Consider the following 22634-nt stretch of genomic DNA (forward strand, 5'->3'; position numbering starts at 1 on the left):
ATGGAGTGCCAGTCTAAGCTTATCTTTCTGATCCATTCACGTCCCAATAACGGTGGTCCACCATCTTGCAGTATGTAGAGATACAATTTCCGTATTTTCTTGCCGTTGTATTCGACAGGCACCCTTATTTTTCCTCTGGGGTATACTTTTTGCCCCGCATACGTCGTCAAGACGATGGATGTCTCTCTCAAGGGTATGTGTGAGAATAGCCGCTCGTAGTCTCGTTTATTCATGACGGTTAGCGCTGACCCTGTATCCAATTCCATTTTAACTTGGGACCCTGCTATCGTGAGGGTGACCCAAATGGTTCGGTGATCCTCTTTTGCGATTACATTGTGAAGTTTGAGACAGCTTAGTCTCTTGTTCCCGGATTCACTATTGCTCATCTGGTCTTCGGAACTACTGTCCATCATCTTTTGTACATTCTTGTACGGTTCCTTAGTAGCCTTTTTGTTGTCGCTGGTCGTCTTCCCAGAGCTGCAAACTCGTGCAATGTGTCCCATCTTTCCGCATTGCCTGCATATTTTGTCCTTGGACCAGCAGTCCTTCTGGTCATGGTTAGTTCTGCCGCAGCGATAACATTTTGCAAATCCCCGTGTCATTTCGTGGGTGCCGTATTCCTGTGGCTTTTGTTGTATTTCCACAGCTCCCCTGGCTGCTGCTTCGTACGATACTGCCACGCTGAAAGCCTTATCTAGTGTCAGCTCTTTCTCTGAGAGTAACTTCTTCAGGGTTCCTTCACTCAGGAGTCCACAGACAAATTTGTCCCGTAGGGTATCTGCCAGTCCTGCTCCGAACTGGCAGTGCTTTGATAGCTTGCGTAGTTCCGTAAGGCAATCAGCATTGCTCTCATCTTTATGCTGAGTTCTCCTGTGGAATTTAAATCTTTCTGCTATCAGCAGCGGTGCAGGGTTTAGGTGTTCCTGTAGGGTAGCAACAATTTCGTTAAAACTCTGCGCCTTCGGTTTGGCTGGAGTAATCAGGTCCCGCAATAGGCCGTACGTTCTTGCGCCCATTAAGTTTAGCAGTACCGATGCCTTTTTCTCATCGGCTATTTCGTTTGCCTCGCAATATACCTCGACTCTTTCCACATACGTGGTCCAGTCTTCTATTGCATTATCAAAGGCAGTGATATAGCCAGTCTTCGGCATCTTGGAAATCTAAAATGGCGCCTCCCGCGCTTTGCCTTCTTCCCCGCTGTTGCTAGCGCTGCTTTCCGCGGTTTCCGTGGCAACCTGCAGCTCCTCGCGGCTTTCTGCGCGTTTAATATATATTTTTTTAATTATTTTCCCGTCGTGGAACAACCCTGTGGGACTCTTGCCTCCCTCTTCTCGGGTCTGTACGCTGCCCGGCTTCGTAGCACCGGCCGCGCCCTGTGTGCTCCACCCTCTCTCTCTCTCTCCTCTTCCCGACAACGCTGCTCGGCCCCGTTGCAAGCCACCCGCTCGAGTTCTAGACCGCCGCAGCCCAGGAAGGATCGGTGTACTACCTGCCACCAGCCCGATTAGCTGAAGCACCGTCGACAGGAACCAAGCCCCGCTCTCGACAGCCTCTCCTGCAAATCTTCAACTCCGCTGACTCAGGGGTGGATGCCCACGGTCGACGCCCGTATCTACTGCTTTCTTCCTTCTGGCCTCGACCTCTGCTCACTTCGCTTCAGGGATGGGTCCCATGAGGTGGTGCAGACTGTAGGTAAGTTCGTATCTGCTCGTCGCCAATATTGTCTGTCTGTGTGGAGTTTGCACATTCTCCCCGTGTTTGCGTGGGTTTTCTCCGGGTGCTCCGGTTTCCTCCCACAGTCCAAAGATGTGCGGGTTAGGATGATTGGCTATGATAAATTGACCCTTAGTGTTAGGGGGATTAAATACGTGGGGTTACGGGGATAGGGTGGGATATGTGTTGGTGTAGGGGTTACAGGGATCGGGTGGGATATGTGTCGGTGCAAGCTCGATGGGCCGAAATGGCCTCTATCTGCACTGTGGGGTTTCTGTGATTATGTCCGTGCATAATTGAGACACGGACAGCAGGAGTTGATTGTCTCCATTCAGTAAAGACTTGTTATAATCGGGAAACTGAAACTACAGAAGGCTGCTAGCGCCTTTTATACAGGGGTGGTCACTGCCGGTACTGCAGTCTGAGACCAGTTATTCCCTTAAAGGTACATACACAACACTGACCTTCCGTCTTTTGAATGAGAAATTTAATCCGTGACCCCGTCTGCCTGATCACATGGCTGTTAAAGGACCCACGGCACTATGCAGAGAAGAACAAGTGTCCAGGCCAACGTGTATCCCTCAATGACCAGCATCGAAACAGGCCAGCTGGTGATTCATCTCATGTTGCTGTATTGTGGGACCCTGCTGTGCGGGAAGGTTAGCTGTCATGTTTGCAGTTTCTGTGCATCAAATGTAATCCATTGGTTGTACAGCGCTTTGGGATGTCCCGAGGAGATAAGTGAAGGTTTTTTCTTTTTTGGAGCAATACAAAATGCACAGGGCTTTAGAATGACTGCTGCTCTGTCATTGAATCTGTGCAGATTCTTTCAGTTAATCACGCCCTTGTACTTTGAAAATGACTGATTACATGATAAAAGTCAAAAAGAAGCTCCTGGCTTTGTGGGCGAAGCACTGCTCTGTGTAGTACTGAACCACGTAGTACAGAAGGCCTTGCGTTCAATCCCTGGTTGGTGGTGTTCGCTGATCTCGGGCAGCGAGAAGGGTGCTACAGGTGGGCGGGAAATTACCTGAAACGTTAACTCTGTTTCTCGCTCCACGGATGCTGCCTGACCTGCTGAGTTTTTCCAGCGTTTCCTGTTGTTATTTCGGATTTCCAGCATCCGCAGTATTTTGCTATGGTACTAAGGTTCCTGCTCTATTAGTTAACATGCAGGTACAGCAAGCAGTTGGGAAGGCAAATGGTATGTTAGCCTTTATTGCAAGGGTATAAGAGTGAAGAAGTCTTACTGTAATTATACAGGCCCTTGGTGAGACCACCCCTGGAGTACTGTGTACAGTTTTGGTTTCCTTACCTTGCCTTAGAGGGGATGCAACGAAGATTCACTGGAATGATTCCTGGAACTAATTAAATCCTATGAGGAGAGATTGAGTGGGCCTACGTTCTCTGGCGTTTAGAATGAGAGATGATCTCATTGAAACATATAAAATGATTTGGGCTTGACGGTAGATGCTGAGAGGCTGTTTAACCTGGCTGGAGAGTCTAGAACTAGGGGGGCATAAGGGGTCGGCCATTTAGGACGGAGATGAGGAGAAATTTCTTCACTCAAAAGGTTGTGAATCTTTGAGCATCCACAGGTAGAGAATTCCAGTCGTTGAGTGTATTCGATAGATTTTTGGGCACTATGGGAATCGAGGGATATGGGGATCGGGCGGGGAAGTGGAGAGGAGGTCGAAGATCAGCCATGATTTTGTTGAATGGCGGAGCAGGCGCGAGGGGCCGTATGGCCGACTCCTGCTCCTATTTCTTACGTTCTATATCCTGGAAATTCTCCTGGAAAGTCGACATGCATAAGGTAGACGTAGAGATGATGTTTCCACTTGTGGAGGAGTCCAAAACTAGAGGTCATAGTCACTAATGCATCCAATAGAGTATTCGGGAAAAACTTCTTTACCCAGAGAACTGGTTAGAATGTGGAACTCGCTACCACAGGGAGTGGTTAAGGGGAAACTAGATAGGTACATGAGGGAGAAAGGAATAGAGGGATATGTTGTTACAGTGAGGTGAAGTAGGGTGGGAGGAGGCTCGTGTGGAGCATCGACCCGTTGGGCCGAATGGCCGGTTTCTCCTGCTGTAAATTCGATGTAATTTTATGTTCCGAAGGAACGGATGACTTTCAAATTCGTGAATATTTTTTAAGGACTCCAGTTGAACAAAGCCCACATATGAAACACCTTCTACCCTCCGTCTTCATGATTACAAAAGAAATGTAAACCAGCCCCCGATCACATTTCACTGCCTGGCCTTTCATTCATTTACAAGAGAATTCTTCTTAATTAGAGGAATTGAAATTCCACAAGAGAACTGAGGTTTTTGCTTGGGAATAGGGATCATGCAGTTTTAATGAGGCTGGGAATCATTTGCACTGAAGCGCGGGAGGCGCTGAATGACAAAGATTCGCAAATCCGCTGTCTGCTTAAGTTCTTTCCAGGCTTTTTTTTTTGAAGGCGCTGGCCAGCATCGTTTGCAGGGCTTTGGCATCCAACTAGCCAGACTGCAGCCTTAGCGAGGCTGTAGAAAGTCATCCAGCTGCCCTACCCGACATACAACAGAAGAAAGTGGAGAGTCTGCGCTGAGTGGTTGCGCAGGGCTCCAGAGACTTGAGCTCAAAAGACCAGACTGACACTCCCAGTGCAGTACTGAGGGAGTGCCGCACTGTTGGAGGGGCAGTACTGAGGGAGAGCTGCACTGTCGGAGGGGCAGTACTGAGGGAGCGCTGCACTGTCGGAGGGGCAGTACTGAGGGAGTGCCGCACTGTCGGAGGGGCGGTACTGAGGGAGCGCCGCACTGTCGGAGGGGCAGTACTGAGGGAGCGCCGCACTGTCGGAGGGGCAGTGCTGAGGGAGCGCTGCACTGTCGGAGGGGCAGTACTGAGGGAGCGCCGCACTATCGGAGGGGCAGTACTGAGGGAGCGCTGCACTGTCGGAGGGGCAGTGCTGAGGGAGCGCTGCACTGTCGGAGGGGCAGTACTGAGGGAGCGCCGCACTATCGGAGGGGCAGTACTGAGGGAGCGCTGCACTGTCGGAGGGGCTGTACTGAGGGAGCGCTGCACTGTCGGAGGGGCTGTACTGAGGGAGCGCTGCACTGTTGGAGGTGCCCATTTTTCGGATGAGACGCTAAACCGAGGCCCTGTCTGCTCTCTCAAGTAGACGGGAAAGATCCCAATGTCACTATTTTGAAAAGGAGCAGGGAGTTCTCCCCGGTGTCCTGGCCAATATTTATCGCTCACCCAATACCTGAAACAGATTGCCTAGTCATTATTACATTGCTGTTTGTGGGAGCTTGCTGTGCGCAAATTGGCTGCCGTTTTTCCTACATTACAACAGTGACTACACTTGAAAAGTACTTCATTGGCTCTGAAGCGCTTTGGGACGTCCTGAGGTCGTGAAAGGCGCTCAGGTCATTAGTAACAATCTATCTGCTACCCTAGCTAAAATTTGACTCTGCATAGACCAGGGATCAAACTGGAGTCCTTCCCGGTCTATACCTGTATCACCCAGCTACTCACTGGATTATCTCCCTGAGCCATTGGGGCAGCACGTGTCACATTAATTTTCCTCTGTGCAGTTTTTCCATCACCAGCCAGTGACCCCACCAACACTGGGGGAAAGTGGCAAGTTTTAATCTGCTGCTGATATTTCCGTGATGAGGTCAATGCTGTAAAATCCATCGCTCTCTGTAAATAGGGTAGATTCCAGTGCATTGAGAGCCCCAGAAACCATAATAGAAAGGAGGCCCTCTGTCCTCCTGTACTGGGATCGCCCTCTGTACCGGGATCGCCCTCTCTCCCCCCTCTACCGGGACCGCCCTCTGTCCTCCTGTACCGGGACCGCCCTCTGTCCTCCTGTACTGGGATCGCCCTCTGTACCGGGATCGCCCTCTCTCCCCCCTCTACCGGGACCGCCCTCTGTCCTCCTGTACTGGGATCGCCCTCTGTACCAGGATCGCCCTCTGTACCCCCTCTACCGGGACCGCCCTCTGTCCTCCTGTACTGGGACCGCCCTCTGTCCTCCTGTACCGGAACCGCCCTCTGTCCTCCTGTACTGGGATCGCCCTCTGTACCAGGATCGCCCTCTCTCCCCCCTCTACCGGGACCGCCCTCTGTCCTCCTGTACCGGGGCCGCCCTCTGTCCTCCTGTACCGGGACCGCCCTCTGTCCTCCTGTACCGGGACCGCCCTCTGTCCTCCTGTACCGGGACCGCCCTCTGTCCTCCCCGCACCGGGACCGCCCTCTGTCCTCCCCGTACCGGGACCGCCCTCTGTCCTCCCCGTACCGGGACCGCCCTCTGTCCTCCCCGTACCGGGACCGCCCTCTGTCCTCCCCGTACCGGGACCGCCCTCTGTCCTCCCCGTACCGGGACCGCCCTCTGTCCTCCCCGTACCGGGACCGCCCTCTGTCCTCCCCGTACCGGGACCGCCCTCTGTCCTCCCCGTACCGGGACCGCCCTCTGACCCCATCTACCATTTCGAACTATTCACTACAACCTCTCATTTCCACTTCAAGATTCTTTATTTTGTTAGTTTAACAATTTTTGTTGTGACTTTTTCTTAAAAAGAATAGACATTTTGAATCTGCCCTCCGATCAGTGGACCTTTAGCAGCAGTTAGTGACTGCTGGGCAGTGGAGCCCGCTGCCCTGCTGCAATACTCGGGGGAGTCTTTAATAGATGTGCAGTGTGGAGTGAGCTACATCTGGGGAGAGGAAAGGGAACCAGCGCGGGACCACTGGATAATGGCATTCGATTCTGCTGCAGGGCTGCAGTTAATCTTTCCTCGCTTTTATTTTCTCCCGGTTGTTATTTTCTGCATTTCTACAGAGTGTTCAGTAGCCGATGTGACTGATGCATTCTTTAATAACTCCCAGAACTTATAATATAAACATAACTTGGAGTACTGTGACCAGTTCAGGTCTCCATATTACAACAAGGATATAGAGGCGCTGGGGAAGGTGCAAAAAAGATTTATAAGGATGATATGAGAACTTGAGAGATTATATCTATCAGGAAAGATTGAACAGGCTGGGACTCTTTTCTCTTGAAATGAGATGGTTGGGGGGCAATGTTCCCTGCAATTTGTTTTTGGTGCGCGGCCCATTCAATTTTTCACGCATGTGCGGTTATTTCCATTGTAAAGCCGGCGAGCGGCCTGCGCGGGAGCTCCAGACCGCTGCGCAGCTTAGCGGGAACGTTGCTGAGGGGTGACATGATAGAGGTCTTCAAAATTATGAAGGGGTTTGATAGGGTAGGCGCAGAGAAGGTGTTTCCACTTGTGGGGGAGACCAGAACTAGAGGCCATCAATATAAAATAGTCACTAATAAATCCAATAGGGAATTCAGGAGAAACTTCTTTACCCAGAGAGCGGTGAGAATGTGGAACTCGCTACCACAGGGAGTGGTTTATAATTTACCTATTAGTGTACCTACAAATAAATAAGCTAGCAGAACATTCATTTTAATACATAGATGAATTTAAGAGAAGCTAGATAAGTACACAAGGGATAAAGAAATCGGAGGATATGCTGCTGGGGAGAGATGGAGTAGGGTGGGAGGAGGCTCGTGTGGAGCATGAAGACACACCAGTTAGGCTGAATGAACTGTTACCTGTTCTATATATAAACCACCCCGAACCCCTTGATTAGATCCCAGTCTGTAACTCACTCCCGGGTATCTGTTATTCTATATATAAACCCCCCGAACCCCTTGATTAGATTCCAGCCTGTCACTCACTCCCGGGTATCTGTTATTCTATATATAAACCCCCCGAACCCCTGGATTAGATTCCAGCCTGTAACTCACTCCCGGGTATCTGTTATTCTATATATGAACCCCTCGATTAGATTCCAGTCTGTAACTCACTCCCGGGTATCTGTTATTAATAAGAACATAAGAACATAAGAAATAGGAGCAGGAGTAGGCCAATTGGCCCCTCGAGCCTGCTCCGCCATTCAATAAGATCATGGCTGATCTGATCCTAACTGCCAATCCATTATCACAGAACCATCTCCTGCATCTAACAGAATTAGACACACGAAATAGGAGCAGGATCAGGCTACACGGCCCCTGGGCCCGCTCCGCTACCTACAGGGCCATGACCGATCCGAACCTAGACTCATGTCCAAATTCCTGCCCGCTCCCCGTAACCCTTAATTCCCTTTACTTCTAGGAAACTGTCTATTTCTGTTTTAAATTTATGTAATGATGTAGCTTCTACAGTTTTTTGGGGCAGCATATTCCATGGACCTACCACCCTCTGAGTGAAGTAGTTCCTCCTCATCTCAGTTTTGAAAGAGCAGCCCCTTATTCTAAGACTATGCCCCCTAGTTCTAGTTTCACCCATCATCGGGAACATCTTCCCCGCATCCACCCGATCCAACCCCTTCACAATCTTATATGTTTCAATAAGATCGCCTCTCATTCTTCTGAACTCCAATGAGTAGAGTCCCAATCTACTCAACCTCTCCTCATATGTCCATCCCCTCATCCCCGGGATTAACCGAGTGAACCTTCTTTGTACTGACTTGAGAGCAAGTATGTCCTTTCTTTAGTATGGACACCAAAACTGTACGCAGTATTCCAGGTGCGGTCTTGCCAATACCTTGTACAACTGAAGCAATACCTCCCTATTTTTATATTCTATCCCCCTAGCAATGAAAGCCAACATTCCATTGGCCTTCTTAATCACTTGCTGCACCTGCATACTAACCTTTTGAGTTTCGTGCACCAGGACCCCCAGATCCCTTTGCACTCCAGTACTTTCCAGTTTCTTGCCATTAAGATAATAACTTGCTCTACGATTTTTCCTGCCAAAGTGCATAACCTCACACTTTCCAGTATTGTATTCCATCTGCCAAATCTCTGCCCACTTACTTAGCCTGTCTATATCCCCTTGAAGGTTTTTTATGTCCTCCTCACTCACTACTTTCCCCCCCATTTTAGTATCATCTGCAAACTTTGATATGTTACACTCGGACCCCTCCTCCAAATCGTTAATATAGATTGTAAAGAGTTGGGGACCCAGCACTGACCCCTGCGGAACACCAGTAGTTACTGATTGCCAGTCTGAGAATGAACCATTTATCCCAACTCTCTGCCTTCTGTTAGATAGCCAATCCTCTATCCATGCCAGAATATTACCCCCCAATCCTGTGATTTTTTATCTTAAGCAATAATCTTTTGTGTGGCACCTTGTCAAATGCCTTTTGGAAGTCTAAATACACTACGTCCACTGGTTCCCCTTTATCCACCCTATGCGTTACTTCCTCAAAGAACTCCAGCAAATTTGTCAAACATGACTTCCCCTTCATAAAACCATGCTGACTTTGTCCTATTAAATTATGATTATCCAAATGTCCTGTTACTGTCTCCTTAATAATGGACTCCAAAATTTTACCTACCACAGATGTTAGGCTAACCAGTCTAGTTTCCAGCCTTCTGTCTACTGCCCTTTTTAAATAAGGGTGTTACATTAGCAGTTTTCCAGTCTGCCGGGACCATTGCCGAGTCCAGGGAGTTTTGGAAAATTATTACCAATGCATCCACAATCCCTACCGCCACTTCCCTCAAGACCCTAGGATGTAAGCCATCAGGTCCAGGTGATTTATCCGCCTTGAGTCCCATTATTTTACCGAGTACCACTTCCTTAGTGATTTTGATCGTGTTTAGCTCCTCCCTCCCTTTAGCCCCCTGTTTGTCCAGTGTTGGGATATTCTTAGTGTCTTCTACTGTAAAGACTGATGTGAAATATTCATTCAGTGTTTTTGCCATCTCCATATTTCCCACCATTAATTTCCCGGTCTCATCCTCTAAGGGACCAACATTTACTTTGGCCACCCTTTTTCTTTTTATATAACTATAAAAACTCTTACTATCTGTTTTTATATTTTTTGCTAATTTACTTTCATAATCTATCTTCCCTTTCTTAATCAATCTTTTTGTTATTTTTTGCTGTCTTTTAAAGTTTTCCCAATCCTCTATCCTCCCACTAGATTTGGCTACCTTATATGCCCTTGTTTTTAGTCGAATACTATCCTTAATTTCTTTACTTAGCCACGGATGGCTGTCTTTTCTTTTACACCCTTTTCTTCTCAGTGGAATATATATTTTTTGGAAGTTGTAAAATAACTCCTTTAAATGTACACCACTGATCATGTATCGTCTTACCCTTTAATCTATTTTCCCAATCCACTCTACTCAATTCCGCTCTCATACCTTCATAGTCTCCTTTATTCAAGCTTAGCACGCTTGTTTGAGATCCAACCTTCTCACCCTCTAATTGAATATGGAATTCAACCATGTTATGGTCACTCATTCTAAGGGGATCCTTTACTAGGACATTTTTAATTAATCCTGTCTCGTTACACAGGACCAGATCAAAGGTTGCCTGCCCCCTGGTCGGTTCAGTTACATACTGCTCAAGAAACCCATCCCTAATACACTCAATGAACTCACCCTCAAGGCAGCCCTGCCCAATTTGATTTGTCCAATTAATATGATAGTTAAAATCCCCCATAATTATAGATGTTCCCTTATTACAAGCCTCAACTATTTCCTGATTGATACTCCGTCCAACAGAGTTGCCACAGTTCGGAGGCCTATGGACTATGCCCACTAGTGTTTTTTTCCCCTTATTATTCCTTACCTCCACCCAAACTGTTTCATTGTCCTGATCTTTTGACCCAATATCATTTCTCTGTATTACAGTGATTCCTTCCTTTATTAACATAGCCACCCCACCTCCCCTTCCTTCCTGCCTGTCCTTCCTGATTGTTAAATAACCTGGTATGTTTAATTCCCAGGCATTGTCACCCTGCAGCCATGTTTCTGTAATGGCCACAAGATCATACCCATATGTAGTTATTTGTGCCATTAACTCATCTATTTTGTTACGAATGCTACGTGCATTCAGATAGAGAACTTTCAAAGATGTTTTGTGACACTTAGTTCCTGCTTTTGCCCTTTTTATTACTTTACCTTTTACTCCATACCTTCTGCCCCTTCCTGACATGCTCTGGTTTTTAATTTCCCCACTGCTACCTAAGTCTATGACCTTCTCTGTTGTCATTTGTATTATTTGCTCTCTAGGAACCTCCCCCCCCACTATATATAAACCCCCCGAACCCCTCGATTAGATTCCAGTCTGTAACCCACTCCCAGGTATCTGTTACTCTATATATAAACCCCCCGAACCCCTCGATTAGATTCCAGCCTGTAACTCACTCCCGGGTATCTGTTATTCTATATATAAACCCCCCCCCCCCGAACCCCTCGATTAGATTCCAGCCTGTAGCTCACTCCCAGGTATCTGTTATTCTATAATATATAAACCCCCCCGAACCCCTCGATTAGATTCCAGCCTGTAACTCACTCCCGGGTATCTGTTATTCTATATATAAACCCCCCGAACCCCTCGATTAGATTCCAGCCTGTAACTCACTCCCGGGTATCTGTTTGTTATTCTATTTTTCACAAATGGAATAAATTTCCTGCCTCAGTTTTTGAAGTTTGCTCTGTTCTCGCTCTTGTGTTTTAAAATGCTGACTGTGGTTTTCCTTTGAGGAAAGCCCCTTCTGGCAGTATCAGTGCGCACCATAATGGGGCCGTTTAAAAACCTGGCTCTCTTCAAAAAAAAAAAAAAAAAAAAAAAAAAAAAAAAAAAACTCGTAGTCTAATCCGTTCATGGTGTACGGATTGGATTTCAAAACAAGGTAAGGTCCTGTTGTACCTGCAGCTGGGTTGAAGCTGTGTTCAATTACTGTGATATTTCACTGCTGTCCCCTGGAGCATGGGCCCAAAGAAAGAATCAGGCTCGCTACACCTGCTCAGAATTAATCATCAGCACAGCCCATTCACTGAGGCAATGACAACATGAATAGGAAGCACTTAGATGTTGAAACTCCCAAACTGCACTGTAAGAGAAATCCCCCGTCTCGCACTCTACGAATTATTCTCCGTCCTCCACCCCACCCCCCACCGCCCCCCCCCCCCCCCCCCCCAAACACATTTTTCCCTCCCAATTTTTTTTTCAAAAAAAGGAAAATTGTTGGCTTATTCTACTGGTGGGGGTAGTATTGATATTTTTGTTAATTTTTAATTTGGATTTTTGAATGATAAACAGGATGTTGGGGGGCCAGTTCCTTCACTGGCTGTCGGTTACAATCTCGTGCGTACGCTGTCCTGTTGTCGCACAGTTCCCAGGTGGACCCCGATCGCTGAGTGCGTTACACAGCGTGTTACCGAGCCTTGCACGTCCCCGGTCTCTGCTGAGTTAGCCGATCTCGGCTTGGTTTTTTAAAATTTGTTCCTGGAATGTGGCCGTCGCTGACAAGGCCAGCAATAATTGCCCATCCCTAATTGCCCTTGAGAAGGTGGTGGTGAGCCGCCTTCTTGAACCGCTGCAGTCCGTGTGGAGAAGGTACTCCCACAGTGCTGTTAGGGAGGGAGTTCCAGGATTTTGACTCAGTGGCGATGAAGGATCGGCGATATAATTCCAAGTCAGGATTGTGTGTGACTTGGAGGTGGTGGTGTTCCCATGCATCTGCTGCCCTTGTCCTTCTAGGTGGAAGAGGTTGCGGGTTTGGGAGGTGCTGCCGAAGAAGCCTTGGCGAGTTGCTGCAATACATCTTGTAGATGGTCCACACTGCAGCCACGGTACGCCGGTGGTGGAGGGAGTGAATGTTTAAGGTGGTGGATGGGGTGCGAGGCAAGCGGGCTGCTTTGTCCAGGATGGTGTCGAGCTTCTTGAGTGTTGTTGGAGCTGCACTCATCCAGGCAAGTGGAGAGTATTCCATCACACTCCTTACTTGTGCCTTGTAGATGGTGGAAAGGCTTTGGGGAGTCAGGAGGTAAGACACTCGCCACAGAATACCCAGCCTCTGACTTGCTCTTGCAGCCACAGTATTTATGTGGCTGGTCCAGTTATGTTTCTGGTCAGTGGTGACCCCCAGGATGTTGATGTTGGGGGATTCGGCGATGGTAATGCCGTTGAATGCCATGGGGCGGTGGTTAGACGCTCTCTTGTTGGCGATAGTCATTGCCTGGTACTTGTGTGGCGCGAATGTTACCTGCCACTTATCAGCCCAAGCCTGAATGTCGTCCAGGTCTTGCTGCATGCGGGCATGGACTGCTTCATTATCTGAGGAGTTGTGAATGGCACTGAACACTGTGCAATCATCAGCGAACATCCCCACTTTGACCTTATGATGGAGGAAAGGTCATTGATGAAGCAGCTGAAGATGGTTGGGCCTAGGACACTGCCCTGAGGAACTCCTGCAGCGATGTCCTGGGGCTGTGATGATTGACCTACAACCATCTTCCTTTGTGCTAGGTATGACTCCAGCCAGTGGAGAGTTTTCCCCCTGATTCCCATTGACTTCAATTTTACTAGGGCTCCTTGGGTAGCAGTGGGGACATCATGATATTAGAGTAAATAAAGAGAAACTGTTTCCAATGGCTGTAGTGTCGATAACCAGAGGGCACAGATTTATGGTGATTGGCAAAAGAACCAGAGGCGAAATGAGGGAAAAATTGTTTATGCAACGAGTGTTTAGGATTTGGAATGCGTTGATAGGGCGGTGGAAACAGATATAATAGTAACCTTCAAAAGGGAATTGGATAAATACTTGAATGAGAAAAATTTGCAGGTACATGGGGAAAGAGTGGGGGAGTGGGACTACCTGGATTGCTCTTCGAAAGAGCCGGCGCAGAAAGAAATGGCCTCTGTTACATAGAAACATAGAAGATAGGAGCAGGAGTAGGCCATTCGGCCCTTCGAGCCTGCTCCGCCATTCAACGAGATCATGGCTGATCATCCAAACCCTAGCACCCGGTCCCTACACCGACAGCCATCCCCCCTAACACTAAGGGCCAATTTTTTATCATGGCCAATCAACCTAACCCGCACATCTTTGGACTGTGGGAGGAAACCAGAGCACCCGGAGGAAACCCACGCAAACACAGGGAGAATGTGCAAACTCCACACAGACAGTCACCCGAGGTTGGATTTGAACCCGGGTCCCTGGCGCTGTGAGGCAACAGTGCTAACCACTATGACACCGTGCTGTACTACTCTATGATTCTATTATGTTCGGCTTCAGTGTCCCCTTGGAGAAATCCGCCAGGCTTCCTACTCCTCAACCCTATCCGGTGGCCCTGTTCAGAAAGTTTTTCCATGTAAACAAGGCACGATAACAGTGTTGGCTCGACCTTGATATCTCGGGGTGGGTGGGCCGGCCGGCCGACACTCAGCTGTTGAGGGTCGCACTCGAAAGATGTCCAACCAGGTGAAACACTGGAACGCAGCCAGTGCCCGTGAAATCAGATAGCGCCACGGCCTCACCCCCCTCCCTGTCTCTCTAACCTCCTGCAGCCCTACAACTCTTCGCAGTCTCTACGTTCCTCCAATCCTGGCCTCTTGCTCATCCCCAGTTTTAATCACTCCGCCATTGGCGGCCGTGCCTTCAGCTGTCTGGACCCTAAACTCTGGATTTCCCTCCCGAATCCTCTCTGCCTCGCTCTCCTCCTCCAAGATGCTGCTTAAAACTTACCTCTTTGACCAAGCTTTTGATCACCTGCCCTAATCCCTCCTCCTTTGGCTCGGTGCCGAATCTTTAGTCTGATAACCCTCCTGTGAAGCGCCTTGCTATGTTAAACGCACTATATAAATACAGTTAGTTGATTGAGAGCAGCGAGCTGAGCAAACACTGGGCCCCATTAGACCTTCAGTACATGAACTGAAAATGTGTTGTATTCCCTCTCCTTGCAGGAGCTGATCCTCAGAAAGGTGAACTGGACCTGAATGGCATCGATGACAGTGAAATCGATAGGGTAAGCTCATTCTGCAGCCATTATGGCTGGAAATATGAGATTGTAGATCACCTTATGTACAAAAAGAAAGGATAACACAAAAGCAGTTCTCGCAGCATCTGCACAAGGTGATTATCATCGAATCTGGTTTCAGCACTGTAATCACATTTGATGGTTTCTTTTCTTTTTGTAGGGACTCATTTGGGAAAAGTAACTTTATATAATAGTTTATTGTTACTCATTCAAAATACTGTATCAAGATGCGACTGTGCAGTGTGGTCGGAATGATGGCTTTTCATCTCTGGGAGTTGGGTTCTGGTCTAGCCTGGGCATTTGAGGTGTAAATCCTTTTACACACGCACTCTCCCCCGCCCTCGCTCTCCCCCGCCCTCGCTCTCCCCCGCCCTCGCTCTCCCCCGCCCTCCCCCGCTCTCCCCCGCCCTCCCCCGCTCTCCCCCGCCCTCCCCCGCCCTCGCCCTCCCTCTCCCCCGTCCCCACCCGCGCACTTCCTTGTTCCACGCTCTGTATGTAACCCGTACTGTACCTGCCCTGGGAGTGTTTGATGGGACAGTGTAGAGGGAGCTTTACTCTGTATCTAACCCGTGCTGTACCTGCCGTGGGAGTGTTTGATGGGACAGTGTAGAGGGAGCTTTACTCTGTATCTAACCCGTGCTGTACCTGCCCTAGGAGTGTTTGATGGGACAGTGTAGAGGGAGCTTTACTCTGTATCTAACCCGTGCTGTACCTGCCCTGGGAGTGTTTGATGCTGACACTGGGTAGGAGTAGGAAGTGCTTCATTCCCTGGCACTAACATCCCTCATGTGAGGCGCATTATTCATCGTGTAGAATGATTCATTCTCTTGGTTTACATCTTTACATTGTCATTGGGAGGTGTTGCGTTTTGATCGCATGGTTTGTGGCGGTGTCGGGGCCACGGCACAGTGCTGCAATGGAGCTTTTGATATTGTGACTTCCCAGTTGGCGAGATGGCAGTTGCTGCACCCACCCACTATTGCACCTCCCAGCATCTAGTTACCATTCGGGATTGGCAGAGGCCTGCGAGCAGATCACTTACCTGCTACTCGGCTGCCCATATCCTAACTTGCACCATTCCCGTCACCCCTGTGCTCGCTGACCTACATTGTCTCCCATGCCAGCAACGTCTCAATTTTAAAATTCTCATCCTTGTGTTCAAATCCCCTCATGGCATCGCCCCCTCCCTATCTCTCTCATCTCCTCCAGCCCTACAATCCTCCGAGAGCTGTGCACTATTTCAATTCTGGCCTCTTGAGAATCCCCGATTTTAATCGCCCCACCATTGGCGGCCGTGCCTTCGGCTGCCTGGGCCCTAAGCTCTGGAATTCCCTCCCTAAAGCTCTCCGCCTCTCTACCTCCTTTAAGACACTTCTTAAAACCTATCTCCTTGACCATTTGTCCTAATATCTCCTTATGTGGCACCGGGTCAAATTTTGTGTGATAAATCGCTCTTCTGAAGCGTTTGTGACGTTTTACTACATTAATGGCGCTATATAAATGCTAGTTGTTGTAGTCATTTAATGGGACGTTGTAACAGAATCGCAGCAAACGCCTGATGGTGATGTGTCTTCATTTATCAGTCAGGAAGCAGTGTAATGGGAGGAAGCTCGAGTGGCGCATAAACGCTAGCATGGACTGGCTGGGCCGAATGGCCTGTTTCTGTGTATTCTATGTAATGCGGCCCTATCACGTTGGCCGTATTGAAGCTTCAGCACCTAGTTGCCAGGATGACCTTCAGCCCTAATCATGCCTTGTGCTTTTTGTGCAGTATCTACTGAACGAGAAAGAGGTGGAAATGAAAACCGAGCTGTGGCTGAGGGAGAATGCAGACTACCTGAAAGAACAAAAGGGTGAGTGCGCCCGAGGAGGGGGGAGAAAGAACAGGGGGGATGGGGCAGGTGGAGAGCAGTACCTCGGGGAGTGCGATTCCAAATGCTCCGTTTCTGAAATAAAAGCAGAAATTCCCACAGGTGGGGCAGCATCTGTAAAGAGGACAGACCAGTGAACACTTCGGGTAGGGACCCTCCGTCAGAACCTTCAGCCAGAATGTTTCCAGATGTTGACGGGCTGCTTATCCCTAGTGTTTTCTGTTTTACATTTTCAACAACTCCTTTTTATCTCCGTCATTGGTTTTGTAAAGCCGTGTCAGCTGCAGTGTGTTGTGTTTTTTATTTAGTTTTTCGGGGCTAGATAACATCTGCACAGTCACAGTATGGAATAAGTAATGAGCTGCATGTTGGTGCTGAGGATCTGGCAGCTGCACACGACTGCTCATCCCACAGAGAACGGTTATGCTTATTCCAGAGATCACAATATGGATGAGGGGAGGCCATTTGATTCATTCATAGGAAAAGAATAGGAAGGCTCCTTCATCCAACTGTTAAACAATTCCAGGGTTTGTGTCTCTCAATATTGTGTAGTTGGGGACATTGTGGTTTGTCCGTGGCTCTTGTCTCTGTCAGAAGGTCATGGATTCGAATCCCACTCCAGGGACTTGAGCCCATAGTCTAGGCTGACGCTCCCAGTGCAGTATCGAGGTGGTGCTGCACTGTCGGAGGTGCCGCCTTTCAGATATAAAGTTTTAGAAGAATGAGAGGTGAGCTCAGTGAAATGTGTAACATCTTAAAGGGCTTGACAGGGTAGATGCTGGGAGACTGTTTCCCCTGGCTGGAGAGTCTAGAACTAGGGACATAGTCTCAGGATAAGGGGCCGGCCATTTAAGACTGAGATGAGGAATTTCTTCACTCAGAGGGTGGTGAATCTTTGGAATTCTCTGCCCCAGAGGGCAGTGGAGGCTCAGTCGTTGAGTATATTCAAGACAGAGATCGATACATTTTTGGATACTGAGGGAATCCAGGGATATGGGGATAGTGCGGGAAAGTGGAGTTGAGGTAGAAGATCAGCCATGATCTTATTGAATGGCGGAGCAGGCTCGAGGGGCCGAATGACCACCTCCTGCTCCTATTTCTTGTGTTCCCGTGAGATGTTAAACCGAGGCACTGTCTTCCCTCTCAGGTGAACATAAAAGATCCCACGGCACTATTTCGAAGAGCAGGGGAGTTCTCCCCGGTGTCCTGGCCAATATTTATCCCTCGACCAACAGCTAAAAACAGATTACAGGAAACTCTGGTTTATCCGGAGGTTAACTGTCCAGAATGCTCGAGCCACCGGCAAAAATCAGGAGCCGTTTCGTTAGTTTTTTTTTCTTTTCGTTGCTTTTTTTTCACCAGTCAGGCTCTGCAAGGTCTCGCTGAAGCTGTTGCTAAGCTACAGAGACGCTTGCAAGGTACGGCCGACTGTTGAGAAGCTGTTGCTAAGCGACAGGGTTTGTTGCCAGATACGGAGATGAAAATCTCCGTATGTTTCAACATTAGCGCTGGTTTGTCCGGCAGTTTTGAGGGAACAGCAACAGCTCGGTCCCATCGGTGCCGGATAGCACAAAGTTTCCTGTATCTGGTCATTTATCTCATTGCTGTTTGTGGGAGCTTGCTGTGTGCAAATTGGCTACCATGGTTCCTGCATTTCAACAGTGACTACACTTCAAAAAGTACTTCATTGGCTGTAAAACACTTTGGGACATCCTGAGGTCGTAAGAGGCGCTACAGAAATGCAAGCCTGTCTTCTTCTTCGTCACAAAATGACAATCGCACAATACAGAGAGCAAGCTCACCCAAGCGCCGGCAGCTCTGCTTTAAGTGGCCATTCGCCATTTGTTGTGAGCCTATTTGACTATAGCAAGCATCACAACCAAAGCACATCACCCAACACCCACGTGCACCTTCCAGCACGGGCCACTGGAGAGTGATGAGCTGGAACTCTGACTGCCCCTCCTGGCCAGAGTGTGACCGCAGTGTCTCTGCTGCTGTGCCAGCCAAGATCAGCCAACTCAAACTTGGCACCCTCTGATCCCTCCTACCCCAGGCAGCTCACCTACCGACTAAAGCATTGGGGAGCTCACACCTACACCTCTAACACAACATTTTTATTTTCCTTACAGCTAAGGAGGAACGAATAGCTAAAGAGAAGGAACTTGGGATTTACAAAGAGCAGAAGGTAATTTTACTGGAGTGAGTTTACTAATTGAGGTCCCCAAACTGCACTTCTTTGGAATTGCTAATATTGTCATCTTTAAATTTAATTGCTTCACCGTTAAATTTTACTGATTCTTTCCTTCCCTGTGTCCTACAGGCTGTTCCACCGAATGACATTTGTCGACAGATAATACTTGTGATATTATCAATCTAACAGTCTCTTGAGAACTGGGCAAGCTTTTCTTTTGTATATGTCTGTCTCTATGTCTCACTCTGTCTCGCTCGCTCTCTGTCTCGCTCGCTCTCTGTCTCGCTCGCTCTCTGTCTCGCTCGCTCTCTGTAATAATAATAATCAACTTTATTGTCATTGTTAGTGCACAAGTGCAGTACAACGAAATGTAGGCTTGCGGCTCCTGAGAGTTTACATTTTGATGAAGACATTTAACATTCAACATACATTTGGCTTGTAATACATAAACATAACCATAATAAAGTGCATTGGCAGATGTGCAGGCTTTAGAGTTTATTTGTAGAGTTCAGTAGGATGACAGCCCTGGGAAAGAAGCTGTTCCTAAATCTGGTCGTTCGGGTGTGAATGCATCTGTAGCGTCTCCCAGATGGCAGGAGGGCGAACAAACTGTCGCTGGGGTGGGTAGGGTCTTTGATGATGGACCGTGACCTCCGTAAACAGCGTTTCTGGTAGATGTTCTCTATGGTCGGTAGCCGGGTGCCGGTAATGCGTTGGGCAGTTTTGACTACCCGCTGCAGGGCTTTCCGGTCATAGTAGCTACAGCTGCCATACCATACTGTGATACAGTTTGTCAGGATGCTCTCTATTGTGCAGCGGTAAAAGTTAGAGAGGATCAGGGGTGACAGGTTACATCCCGTCAGCCTCCTTAGGAAATATAGGCGCTGCTGGGCCTTCTTCACCAAAGAGGAGGTATTGAGGGACCAGGAGAGGTCTTCCGTGATGTGGACTCCAAGGAACTTAAAGCTGTCCACCCTTTCCACCACAGCCCCATGGATGTGGATGGGGGTGTGACTTCCGCCTTTAGACTTCCTGAAGTCCACCATGATTTCCTTGGTTTTCTTGATGTTAAGGGCCAGGTTGTTATCGGCGCACCACTTCACGAGATGCTGGACCTCCTCCCTGTAGGCTGACTCATCGTTGTTGGTGATCTGGCCTACCACCGTGGTATCATCCGCAAACTTGATGGTGTTGGAACCATGAACAGCCACACAGTCGTGGGTGAAGAGGGAGTAGAGGAGGGGGCTCTCTGCCTCGCTCACTCTCTGCCTCGCTCACTCTCTGCCTCGCTCACTCTCTGCCTCGCTCACTCTCTGCCTCGCCCACTCTCTGCCTCGCCCACTCTCTGTCTCTCCTCTGCTCCCTTTCTCTTTCCCTCCTCTGTCTATCTATCATAGAAACATAGAAGATAGGAGCAGGAGTAGGCCATTCGGCCCCTCGAGCCTGCTCTGCCATTTAATGAGATCATGGCTGATCATCCAAATTCAGTACCCTGTCCCTGTCTTCTCCCCATATCCCTTGATCCCTTTAGCCTTAAGAAATATATCTAACTCCTCCTTGAATATATTTAATGAATTGGCCTCAACTGCCTTTTCTGGTAGAGAATTCCACAGGTTCACCACTCTCTGGGTGAAGAAATTCCTCCTCATCTCAGTCCTAAATGGCTTACCCCTTATCTTTAGACTGTGACCCCTGGTTCTGGACTCCCCCACATTGGGAACATCCTTCCTGCATCTAGTCTTTCCAGTCCTGTTAGAATTTTATAAGTTTCCATGAGATCCCCTCGCATTCTTCTGAACTCTAGTGAATATAAACCTAATCGACCCAATCTCTCTCCATACGTTATTCCTGCCATCCCAGGTATCAGTCTGGTGAACCTTCACTGCACTCCCTCCATGGCAAGAACATCCTTCCTCAGATAAGGTGACCAAAACTGCACACAATACTCAAGGTGCGGTCTCACCAAGGCCCTGTACAACTGCAGAAAGACATCCTTGTTCCTGTACGCGAATCCTCTCACTATGAAGACCAACATACCATTTGCCTTCTTAACCGCCTGCTGCACCTGCATGCTTACCTTCAGCGACTGGTGCACAAGGACACCCAGGTCTCGTTGCACTTCCCCTTCTCCCAATCTATTGCCGTTCAGATAATCTACCTTCCTGTTTTTGCCACCAAAGTGGATAACCTCGCATTTATCCACATTATCATGCATCTGCCCAATCACCCAACCTGTCCAAATCATACTGGAGTTTCTCGGCATCCTCCTCACAGCACACACGCCCACCCAGCTTTGTGTCGTCTGCAAACTTGGAGATATTACATCTAGTTCCCTCGTCTAGATCATTAATATATATTGTGAAATAGCTGGGGTCCAAGGACCGATCCCTGCGGTACCCCACTAGTCACTGCCTGCCACTCGGAAAAAGACCCGTTTATTCCAACTCTTTGCTTCCTGTCTGCCAACCAGTTCTCTATCCAAGTTAGTACCTTACCCCCAATCCCATGCGCTTTAACTTTGCACGCTAATCTCTTATGCGGGACCTTATCGAAAGCCTTCTGAAAGTCCAAATACACCACATCCACTGGTTCTCCCTTATCTATTCTACCAGTTACATCCTCAAAAAATTCCAGTAGATTAGTCAAGCACGATTTACCTTTTGTAAATCCATGCTGACTTTGTCCGATCCTGTCACTGTTTTCCAAGTGCTCTGCTATTACATCTTTTATAATGGACTCTTAGCATTTTCCCCACTACCGATGTCAGGCTTACCGGTCTATAATTCCCCGCTCTTTCTCTACCACCTTTTTTAAATAGTGGGGTTACATTAGCTACCCTCCAATCCATGGGAACTGTGCCAGTCTATAGAATTTTGGAAGATGACCAGCAATGCATCTACTATTTCTGGGGCCAATTCCTTAAGTACCCTAGGATGTAGATTATCAGGCCATGGGGATTTATCGGCCATTTCCCTACAAATGCTGATTTCATTCAGTTCCTCCCTCTCAGTAGACCCTATGTTCCCCGACATCTCTGGGAGGCTATTTGTGTCCTCCTTTGTGAAGACAGAACCAAAGTATATATTTAATCGGTTTGCCATTTCTTTGTTCCCCATTATAAATTCCCCTGATTCTGACTGCAAGGGACCTACACTTGACTTCACCAATCTTTTTCTCTTCACATATCTATAGAAGCTTTTACAATCAGTTTTTATGTTCCCTGAAAGCTTACTCTCATACTCTATTTTCCCCCCTCTTAATTAATCCTTTTGTCCTCCTTTGCTGAATCCTAAACTGCTCCCAATCCTCAGGCTTGTTGCTTTTTCTTCCCAATTTATATGTCCTCTCCTTGGATCTTATGCTATCCCTAATTTCCCTTGTTAGCTACGGTTGCGCCACCTTTTTTGTTTTATTTTTATGCCAGACAGGGATGAATAAATTCTGTAGTTCATCCATGCGATCTTTAAATGTTTGCCATTGCCTATCCACCGTCAACCCTTTAAGTAACGTTTCCCAATCCATCCTAGCCAACTCGCGCCTCATACCATCGTAGTTTCCTTTATTTAAATTCAGGACCCTAGTCTCTGAGTCAACTACTTCACTCTCCATTCCTCTCTCTCTCTCTCTCTCTCTCTCTCTTTCTCGCACTCTCTCTTTCTCTCTCTCTCCCTGTCTACATCTGTCTCTGTTTCTCTCTTCTCCCCCCCCCCCCCCCCCCAACCACAATATCTGCCTGTCCAGTTATCCATTACAAGACCGATACAGATGAGAAAGGCTATCTGCCCATCCTTCGCTGTCCAGAAAAAGCTAGCAGTGCCTGGTTTTCCTGATAGTTGATCTTTCTCCCATCACAACCTCCAATCTCTCTTTCCATCACCACCCTTCTTGTCTATTTTATCAACATTACTGTGGTCAATTCTCTCCGAACACTGGTTCAGCCTCAACTGGAGTTCTGTGTCCAATTCTGGGCACTGCACTTTAGGAACGATGTGAAGGCCTTAGAGA

The 22634-nt window shown here is 48.2% G+C and overlaps 1 protein-coding gene across 2 annotated transcripts in view; it reads left to right on the plus strand.

Moving 5' to 3' along the window:
- The window catches only part of brf1b (BRF1 general transcription factor IIIB subunit b), a 465668-nt gene that overhangs the window by 333218 nt on the left and 109816 nt on the right, over nt 1–22634 (plus strand). For both annotated transcript variants that reach the window (XM_086002586.1, XM_086002587.1), the window contains 3 exons: nt 14494–14555; nt 16339–16420; nt 18568–18623. In XM_086002586.1, the coding sequence (XP_085858712.1) occupies nt 14494–14555; nt 16339–16420; nt 18568–18623 (200 nt within the window). The remainder of the gene's footprint in view (nt 1–14493; nt 14556–16338; nt 16421–18567; nt 18624–22634) is intronic.

Source organism: Somniosus microcephalus, chromosome 12, assembly GCF_052327205.1.
Source record: "Somniosus microcephalus isolate GS21.2 chromosome 12, FLI_Smic_1.0, whole genome shotgun sequence".
Taxonomy (NCBI): domain Eukaryota; kingdom Metazoa; phylum Chordata; class Chondrichthyes; order Squaliformes; family Somniosidae; genus Somniosus; species Somniosus microcephalus.